General features: G+C 35.2%; 1 protein-coding gene across 2 annotated transcripts; it reads left to right on the plus strand.

Moving 5' to 3' along the window:
• Window positions 1-615: 615 nt before the first annotated feature.
• LOC133834525 (uncharacterized) lies at window positions 616-1,546 on the plus strand. 2 transcript variants are annotated; one of them, XM_062264171.1, is made up of 2 exons: window positions 616-946; window positions 1,264-1,546. In XM_062264171.1, exons 1-2 carry the CDS (start codon window positions 680-682, stop codon window positions 1,393-1,395), a joined length of 399 nt encoding a protein of 132 aa, XP_062120155.1. In that variant the 5' UTR covers window positions 616-679; the 3' UTR covers window positions 1,396-1,546. The 2 variants fall into 2 exon arrangements, with proteins under 2 accessions (XP_062120155.1, XP_062120163.1); XM_062264179.1 differs by having other exon boundaries at window positions 638-844.
• Window positions 1,547-11,227: the final 9,681 nt, after the last annotated feature.

Raw genomic sequence — 11,227 nt, forward strand, 5'->3', positions numbered from 1 at the left:
TCTGATTCTGATTCGATTTTGAATTATTTTGAATAAAATAAATAGGAAAGAGTGAGTTAGGGTGGGGAGCAGCAAGGATATGTTTGAAAGAAAAAATGTTGAACTTAAGGCCACTGATCTGTTACTCTATTTTTTATGGTCATTTAAATTCAATTGATAGTTAAAATAAATCAGAAAGTGGTGGAGATTGGGCCCTTTTTTTTTATTAATTTCCATAGTGTAAATTCAGTAGTGTTGAGAAGCAAACAATAAAGTTGTATTAATTTTTTTGTTTATTATAACTCAATGATATTATATTGCTCCAAACTACATACGTGTTGTATATAGCCAATGAAATACTCTCAGCTGATCGTGTTTTTGATGTGGCTTTCCTTGTAGTTGGCGGCCCTTTTGGGTATGTTCGTTCAATTTTCTGTTTCGCTTTTCTTTGTGATTTTTTTTTCTTGTTTATATTAGAAATTATATCTTTTTTCCTCATTAGATGAATGTTACATGTATGTATATATGCATTGCTGATTCAATGCATATATGCATGTATGTATCTTTTTTTTCTTGTTACATGTATGTATATATGCATTTCTGATTCAGTTCATCATCTATATGACACAATGATGTGTACTTATAGTAAAATAGTTGAACCTGAAGTTCTGTTTAACAGCTTTGTGCAGGACTCGAGAACATGCACAATTTAGATCCACCATATGCTCATAATGATGTCAAGCCTGGTAATGTCCTCATAACTCATGGGAAAGGACAACCACCACTAGCCATATTGATGGATTTTGGCAGTGCTCTGCCTGCAAGGAGGCAGATTCAATCTCGTTCTGAGGCACTACAATTGCAGGTGTTTTTTTTGTTCCCCCAGTCAAACACAGACACACACATGCAATGCATCAGTTACCCTACTATGAATGACATTCATCCAATGCTTTGGTATTTGTATGAGGTCCGAGTTTATTTTTTCATAGTCTTAAGAGATAAAAAAAAATATTGAATTTTTTTAATTAATGGCATATTTGTGAAGACTTGACATGTGTTCATATTTTGAGGTTTTCTATCAAGTTTTTGCATTTTTAGTTACTGTTTGGATAGCCTCATTTAAAAAACTTATCAAATTACAAAATGTTTGAATTTTTAATTTGTACAATTTAAAAGTTCCTATTGTTAGAATATGCCAAAGTAATGGAGGAATGGACATAGATTTCATCTTTCATTAAATATTTCGTACTTGTATTGATGGTGGACTCATTGCTTGCTGTGTAGGAATGGGCATCTGAGCATTGTTCATCACCTTTTCGAGCTCCTGAGTTGTGGGATTGTCCAAGTAATGCAGATATCGATGAGAGAGCTGATATTTGGTCATTAGGATGCACTTTATATGTGATAATGCGATAATGTTTTTTACCATGTGATTTAAGATTTATTAGTTTAAGTTTTCGGGTCTTTGTCTCCTGAGAGCTATAATATAATTTGATGACAGTGTTGAATGTTTTAAACTAATTTGTGGATTATTAATACAATGTTGAATGCTTTTTACTTTTTGTTATTTGAAAATCAAGTTCATTTGATGATGCTAGTATATATTAGAAAGCTAATTTTAATTATATAAATAAAAAATAAAAATATAATAGAATAAATTAGTGTTATATAAATGAATATATAATGAGAATTTAAACTTATCTAAATATTAAAATAATACGAAAAATGTGTTATAATATCTATTACAATAACACTTTTTATAAGTAAAGAATTTTGTTATGCAAACTTCATTATCTAACACAAAAAATGTGTTATACTAAAGTGTAGTATAACGCAAATTTATAAGTATTGAAATGTGTTATATAATCGACTATAAATAATATAATTAGACACTTATATATTTATTAAAATAACAAAGAAAGTGTGTTATCGTTGACAGTATAATAACACATTTGTAAAACAATGATAAAGTGTTATGTAAAGTACCCTGACCTACGATAACATAGTCGGTGTTAACACATCAAAAAGTGTTATGGTATGTTTTGATAACACATTTTTGGTGTTATTAAAAGCATTTTTCTTGTAGTGATTTAAATAAATAAACAATAAATGTTGAACCGGGTGCTTTTGAGTATTTCTAATTTTATAACCTCTTTATAAAATTAAAAATAATAAAATAAAACCGCCTTGATCTCCATCGGGCTACTTTACTTTAATTTCGGTAGGATATGTGTCGTTGGTCCAGAATAATGATAAGAAGACAATTTTCTAATTATTTTGATTAATTAAAAAAAACTTTTAAATAATCATTATTTTATTTTCCTTTTAATTAAAACAACTTTTAATTAATATAGGAAAATGAAATATTTAATTAAAATATGTTATTTTTAAAATTAAATTTTGAAATAAGATATTCAAAAAAGTTTGTTAGGATAACAAAATTATCACATTATTTAAATATCAAATTTCTAATAAATAGGATATTTAACATTTTTAAAATTAAAAAAAATAACAGAACAATTTCAGAAAAATAAAAAAAATTATGGACCAGCAAGACGGGGACATGTGGCACCATTTGGTGCTGCCGGGGGCATTTTGTACGGATCCGTACGGACGTCCGTACGACGTCCCCGGCAGCGGCTCGGAGGGCGGCCTCGGAGGAACGGTGGCTGAATTCTGAATCCTGGGCTCCGTTCTGACTTTTGTCTGATCGAAATTACAATTTTATGGTGTCAAAAACTGAATAAAATTACACAAATCCTATGCCCCATAATGGCTTACAAAATGAACTAATCATCAACAAATCATAACCCAAAAACACCATATAATTAACGATTCAACATTCCCATGCATTTAATCATATTAAGCCATCCATTCATTTATCAAAAATAAATAAATGCATAAAACTAAACCCACGCAGCTTCAATATATATATATATGTGTGTGTGAAGAAGGCTCTGGTACCATTTGTTGGTTTTTATAGATCAAATCAGAGATTATATGCAGCGGAATAAGAATCAAAATTGTTAATTTAATCCCACAAGATTTCTAGATCTACTTCTTCACATACATATATATATTGAATCAAAGATATGAATAGAAAATTACCTCAAGTCCTTCCTTGCTGTTATCTTTTTGTATGGCAAACATCCTTGAGATCTCACACCAAGATCTTCCAAAATGTTCTCAGCACACAAAGAAGGAGTATGGGCTCGCTATACAAAATAATAGGAAAAATCTATTTATCAGATGTTCTCAACACATGAGATCTGATAAAGTTTGGACAAAAGTTTGTGAAGAACAGTAACCTATGCTTGTATCACTGTTCTCTTTCTCTCAGAGAGATTTCACGATATATTTTCTATCCCTGAAAAGTATCGTTCTGAAAATCTGATATCCTATATTTAATATATCCAATATATTAAAAATAAAATATTAGTTATTTTAAACAATTTGAAAATAACTAATCAGTTATCAGATTTTGATTAAATAATAATATTTTAATCATATTACAATATCTCATTATTGATTTAATATTTAAATAAATAAAATTGTGGAACCAAGAAACTACCAAGAGCTTCTTATGCATGTAGCACAGTGACTGAGTACTGTGCTACACATGTACCACATGCTAGGAAAGGCATGTGATTTTTTCCAATTTTTATTATTATTTAAATACCAAAATTCCCAAAAATAAATTAATTCAAAATTAATTATATTTTTGTTAAATAAAATAATTAATTAATTCTCAATTAATTAATTACACATAATTATAGAATAATTATGTTTGGTGCATAGAAAAAAATATTTACTTATCAAATATGTCTTTTTGCCCATTTTTGTATTTACCTTTGCCAGTGTTTGTTTGAGCCATTTCGGGGACCATGGACCTATAACAGTAAGCTCCAATAAATTGAAACTAAATAATTAAACTCTTTAATTATAATAGTTAATTTATTAAATATGATATTTCTCCACTATAAATTCAGAATTGCAATCTTTAAGTTATAGATATACTTTTACAGAAATCTTATCTTAAGTCATCCATTAATATAACCATCTTACAATAGTTCAACACTCTAATTAATTAGTTCATAAATTAGAATGGAAGAACTACCATTTTACCTTTCTATTTTTCTTCTTATTTCTTAAGTACCATTAATTCACTAGTGAATAATTAATCTATAATCTAATTATAGATTTGAGCTCAAAATCATTCAGTTCCAGAATTAACCCTTAAGGGAACTAATATACGATCCGTTAGGAAAGATTAGATTCTGTATTGATGATACATGTTCCCAACCATCCATGATATTAAATCTCCAAAACAAAAGTCATTAGCCTCATTCTTTGAAGAGGCCTTAACGAATGAATCAAAAAAGATTTAATAAACATGAACAGGAGTTCATGAACACTCAGGATTTAGGTTGATCTATAAATGATCATCAGTTATGATATGAATTACAAGTCTTTATTGTTGAATGGTTTTTGGATAATGACTTTTATTCATATCGGTCCATGTCATATATAATCATATTATATAAAGCACCTTTACCGAGATGTCTTACCACATCAATAATCTGAATCTAGATTATTTGTATCAACATGATACTCAGCAAACCATACTTACAACCCCAATTAAAGAATTCATTAACTTTAATTTGTTGTTGTTGACTATTTTTATTCATTCGTGTGATCTTAATTCTCTCGTACTAATACAAGATCACATCCTCAATAATGAATATGGAATTTTTCTGATATTTACAAAATTATTCAAACAATAATTTAATAATCCAAATATAACAATAATAAACCATTGTATTTATTCATTCATAGAAATAACAAATGTCTTTTACATGCTTTTAGGACATACTCCTAACAAGGCAATCACTTTTTCCATGTCACTGAGGTGTCATAACAACCTACAAACTAGTTCTGGTCCATAAGAATACTCAGAACTCTTTGCTAAAACACATATAATATCCTGCCTGTCCAAGGAAATTCCTACCCCTAAGGCGTTCCTTGGCCTTGGCAAATGTCCACAGAGAATACATCACGATACCATCGTTCAAGACGATCACAAATCTAATTCAAATAATCCTTAAATACTGTGTTCATCTGATTCATAAAAAAACTTGGCATTAACCAAATTCTCAAAACATACTCAACACTCCCAATGCTCTTATCTAATATACAAACAGTGTTCTGCATATCCTTCTCCCTGATCTCTAGCTGGTAATAACCAGACCTTGGAGAATACCATCTTACTCAATAACTAAGCCTTTAGTTCTTACAGCTTTGCTGAAGCCGCTCAAAACAGTGCCCTAGGCCTGATTCCATCCCTGACACCAATCCACTCCCCATTCTATCTCTTTGTGTAACCGTAATTCTGAAAAATCCCCTGGAAGTCCATCCAGAACTTCACAAACTACTCCAGTCTGTCCTAATCCCACTGGCACAACCTAAGTGATATCCACCACACTAGCTAAGAGTTCCATGCATCCTAATGCAATAGATCTCTAGCTCTAAATACAAATGTCATCAACATACAAAATCCATGCACAGTGCCAACTACCACAAGGCTTCCCACTCTCAAGCTCAAGAGTTACTATCATTTTCCTGCAATTTAACATTGCCTCACACTTACTTAACCAATCCATATCCTGGATCATACCGAAGCCAGTCATAACCAACTTTATCAAAACCACTGATGAGTCATTTCCATCATAACCTAACTCATCCCTTAAATCACCAATACAATACTATATTCCCATCATAACATAACCATGTGATCTGCATATCATCTCTATGCGAGCAGGTAATCTATAAATGCAACAAACAAAGAACAACATGGCACCAAACTAGTCAGCACAATACAAAAATCAAAATTAGAAAGCTGACCTGCCATCCCTGAGGAACCAGCCTCAGTCTCAGTTTTCGAATCTGACTCCTTCGAAATGAACACATGAGCTGGAGTCGAGCTATCCTTCCCTTTTTGCTCATCTTTCCTTCGCTTTGGGAAATTCTTCTTACGATGCCCAAACATTTCATATAAGAAACAAGCCCTTGCTCGACATTCTTTCAGATGACGCCTCTTACACCGAGTGCATTCTGGGTAAGTTCTCCACTCCTTCTTCTTGCTTGATTCAATAAATGGAGGTGTCACTACTTGAGCTCCAGCTCTCCGACACTCTCCTTCTCAATCTGATTTCTTGTGCTCTCAATAGCAAGAGTCTTTCCTACCACCAGAGCGTAGGTGGAGGTTTCATGCATTGGGGCAACTCTAATGCCCTGAGCTATCCTGGAATTCTATCCTTGGATAAACCTTTCCTTCTGAGCTACATCTGTGGGTACCATGTCAAAAGAAAACTTGGCCAACCCATCAAATATGTTAACATACTCGATTACTGATGCATTTCCCTGAACGAGATTCAGAAACTCGTTCATCTTAGCAGTCTGGGCCGCATGACAGTAATACCTTTCATTGAACAGCTGCCTAAACTCTTTCCAATCCATCACAGTTGTATCTTGTGTCTAGGATACTACTTCCCACCACCTCCGAGCATCATCCTGCAATACATATGTAGCACAGATCACCCTATCGTGACCCACCAGCCCTATACTTTCAAGAATGGAAATGATCATGCCCATACATTGCTCCGATCTGAATGGATCTAGGTCTCCCTAAAAGACTGGAGGGTAATACTCCTGGAATCTTCCACAGAGAAATTCCCATCTACTCTCAACCCTAGGCTGAGCCAAAGCTGATGCCATTCCTGGAATAACAAAGAAAGAGGTGTTCCCCGATAGATTTTGATGTTGCTTCAAACACATGATCTCTTCCTCCTGCCTCTGCAATCTTAATTGCACATCTGTAAACATTTGCTGGAAATTCTGAGGGGTAGATGAAGAACTCAACCCCTGGATGAAACTCCTAGCCTCAATATAACCACCACCAAGCCTCATTATCTACCTTGGATACATACCTGCTGATTGAATCTGCAGTCAATAACTTGACCCATTAAACATGATGAGCATAACAAGAGCTTTCCCCACGGGATAAATCTTACCACACTACATTCACAAACCACTGCAGTGCTAAAAACATGCCCATGGAATTTATACATCAATTATAACCCATGCTCTTCCAACATACATACCATGCCTTCAACTCCAGCATGCAAATATCACATTTATATATATTCATGGAGCAGGTAATCATATAATCACATTCATATATATATATATATATTCACGGAGCATGTAATCATACAGTCAAGAGCCAGGCTCTATCAGAATCTCATGCTCCCTAATACAATGTGCAGGTAAAGCATTTACATTCTATTTAAGCAGTTAAGCACATAACTACAGAAATAGTTACCATTTCCTTAGTGAAGCTATCTTTAGTGACGAGTGTACATGCCCAGCTTGTCTTCAGGAACCCTTAACCTTGGCTCGCTTTGATACCAATTTGTAACGCCCTAAACTCCATGGCCCGTTACGGTGTGCATTTTAAACAGTGCTAAACTCGCTAATCGAATCATTTGGCCATAATCGTGTAACTAAGTATGATTAGCGGTTTAGGGGTAAAAATTTTGGTTAAGATATAACGTTTCACTAAAATGTTTACTGTATACATTGGGATCCCAAAAATATAATATAGAGGTTAATTACAAGAAAATATTTACAACCAGCCACTCTAAGCTGCAAAATAGGGTTTAACCCTAGTTCCTCTTTCAACGGTCGGACGTGGCAGTCGAGCAGCCGCATATGTACACATCATCATGTAAGCTCTCCAACTCAAGGATGGTCCAGCTTTCTTTTGCCTTTACCTGCACCACATAGCATTCGTGAGCCGAAGCCTGACAAGAAAACTCAATATGCTCATGAATAGTAATAACACATTAATAAATCATAATGTGCATGCCTAGCAATAGTAGCCCTATTCACGCAAGCAAATAAGTCCAAATAATAATGGTTGTGGGCCATGCCCTCCTGTAGGGATGACTATTAAGTCAATCCTAAACAGATGAGTGATTAACACTGAAGGTTTCGATAACCATGATGGGCCTTATAGCCATAATCAGATGAGTGACAGAAGAGTAAGTCACTAACATGGGTTCTACACCCTCAAATGAGTGACTGATGAGCAAGTCACTAACTTAAACCAGATGAATGATTAATGGGCAAGTCACTAACATGGGTTCCACACCCTCAGATGAGTGACTGATGAGGGAGTCACTACGCAAACCAAATGAGTGACCAGGGAGTCACTAGTGTGGGTTCCGTACCCTTAGCCATGTGACGATGCAATCACCTGGACCTTCTGGCCCTGACTCTAAGTGATTAGCCATAGGCTAGACAAGCACTTATAGTTTTCATCGAACTTGAGGTCAGTCCGGCATTAATGCTCATGATGAGTCATTCAATGTAGATGTCGATTAGATCTAATATTTTCGGCTCTGCGTTCAAGATGCTTATGCCGCTTCTAATTCATAGGTCAATAACATACGACCAGTGCTTAGTACTACTGTCGAACTTGACTAGTAAGTCACAGCTTCACAGTCAGTTCTGACACCATTGTCGATTCTGACTAATAAGTCAGTGCCACGCACAAGTAAACAATGAAACTAGACATATATCATTTGTCAAATATCCAAATGTATGGCATTCAACATGCTTACTTAACAATTGCTAGCATAATCACGATCATGCAAAAACACAAAGACTCAAGTTGTGATCAATCTGATATTCAACATTCATTGCATGCCCTAATCACATGTTTCTCGTGCATCACATGCATCACATACTGGGTGCAGTTTTCTTACTTCTGGTTCGAGCAAGAAATAACAATCGAACGACCCTTGAGAACAATCGATCCTTTAATCCCTTAGTTGTCACCTAGTCATAACCAAATATAACCTCCATTAATAAAAATCAACAATAAAAGGGTATTGACCTAAACCTCACTCCCAGGACCCCGAATTGTACCCAAACGGTGAGTAGATTCGATCCCGAGCCTCAGGAATTGAAACCTCGAGCAAAAAAACCTCAAAAGTGCCCAAATATGCATAAGGAAAAATAGGGTAGTGCTACAGCGCTGCCCCCCCTAGCGCCACAGTGCTACAACCGGAATGAAAAACCCCTGGCTAACGTTGTAGCGCCCCCTTTGGGCGTTGTAGCGCTAGGACCAGGCAGATCACCCTGGTTCTTCCCCTCCTTCGAATCCTCCATTTCCAACTTGAAACTCAAGCTTCCAAACTCATTTAAACCCCCAATTGAACCCAAAAACCATCCACACATGTCCTAGGCATCATAACCCAAGTAACCCTGGCCAAAAACTCCCATCAAATCCCATTATCAAACTCAAAATCCAGTTGAAACTCAAATAGAAAAACAGAGCAAGAACAAGAACAAGAGTTTTAATGGCTAAAAGCTCACCTCAATCTCATAATCACACCCTCTTCAATGGTAGAGCATAACCCAAAACCCTCAAGGCTTGGTTCCTCAAAAAGAGCTTCAAAATTCAAAGAGAAATGGTGCTCTGTTTTGCTGCAGCTTAAGGGTTTATATCTATCCTTAAGGTCAAAAGACCAAAATGCCCCTAGGTCATTTAAAATCATCTTAAGGCCACCAAGGGCAAAATTGTCCTTTCACGCCTATCTCGTCAATCATAATTAACGCCCTCCAATTCCCGTTATTCTCAAATGCTAATAAATCATTTCCCATTACCCTTTAATTCCTGATAATTTTCTAATCCTCAAAATTACCCCGAGACTCACCCCGACCCCCAAAATTAACCCCGTTATGACCAGACCGAAAACTTGCATTCCATGATCGTCTCATGCCGAATGGCTCGAACAAATCCACATATAATGTGTTATTATACATAATTCTTCCACATGCATGAAAATACACAATTACACCCTCAACGGGCCAAATTACCAAAATGCCCTTATAATTAGAAATGGACCCATATGCATGCATTTATCATCATATTATAATATAATTCACATAAACATGCATATAATCATTTAATGGCATAATAAATCTATTATGGCCATCCCGGCCTCCTAATCAAGGTCCTAAACCTTATTAGGAATTTTGGGGCATTACAATAACCATGAACTAAAATCATTTGCTTCATGAGGGATTGTAAAATTCCAATTTGAGAGGGGTAAATTGATATCAGGGGTGGGACAATATAATTTGGTGATTCGTCTCTGTTATGCACAAATGGGAGCTTCGGTACCCACCCAAAGAAGAGCAATAACAGGTGAAAATGGAGTATAAAAGGACAGCAGCAAGAACAAAATTACAGGGCAATAAAACAATAAACAAAACATAGAAATTTATCCTGATTCAGGGACAATGTGTCCCCTACATCCAGCTTGCTATCTTTGCCATGCTAATTCCACTATAGATCAGAGTAATCAAATACAAAGCAAAGAGTTTTGACAGCAACTGTCATACAAGAAATCAAGCTTACAACAATAGGGTTTTTCTTTTTCTTTCTTCCAGCTCACTGTCTAATTACAGAAAAATTGCACTATATTTTTCTCTCCTCTTTTCATGCCGTTATGCCTCTATAGATGCCCTCTCCTTTTTAGCCTATGACAAAAGGAATAAAATCTTCTAATGACCTTCCTTTTCCTTGTCACTACTGAGCCGTACAAGACCTTTTTAGCCCAGCCAATCATTTTGTCAATAATGGTTTCAAACATAAACCACATGCCAGTCCAATGATTCTCAAATAGAGAAGCACCACATCACAACTGCTTTGCTGACCTGTAGCCTTAATATTTGAATCACCACATTCCTTACAATCTCCAAATCCAATTCGTCGTGAGAGGAGGAGGCTGTCTGAAACCTCATGGACATGCCTGAAACCAAGAAATGGGTATGTGTAATGCCCCAAAATCCCTAATGCGGTTTAATGGCTGGATTAGTAGGCCGGGAGGGCCATAATTGTTTAATTATGCCATTAAATGATAATATGCATGTGTTATGTGAATTATATTATAATATGATGTTATATGCATGCATGTGAGTCCACATTTGATTATTAGGGTATTTTGGTAATTTGGCCCATTGAGGGCATATTTATGTATTTGGGTGCATATTGTGATTTGTGGATGAGATCCCATTATTATGGAGATATATTCGAGCTATTCAGCATGAGACGGTCTTATATTGTAAATTAGCGATTTTGTCATAACGGGGGTCTTTTATTGGGATATTGAGTAAT

Source organism: Humulus lupulus, chromosome 1 (genome assembly GCF_963169125.1).
Source record: "Humulus lupulus chromosome 1, drHumLupu1.1, whole genome shotgun sequence".
Classification (NCBI taxonomy): domain Eukaryota; kingdom Viridiplantae; phylum Streptophyta; class Magnoliopsida; order Rosales; family Cannabaceae; genus Humulus; species Humulus lupulus.

Bases quoted from the DNA above. Each gene is read 5' to 3' on its own strand.
- LOC133834525 (XM_062264171.1), top strand. From the start codon at position 680: ATGCACAATTTAGATCCACCATATGCTCATAATGATGTCAAGCCTGGT. The intron at 947-1,263 runs GTCCGAGTTTAT...CTTGCTGTGTAG, and splicing joins TGCTTTGGTATTTGTATGAG to GAATGGGCATCTGAGCATTG.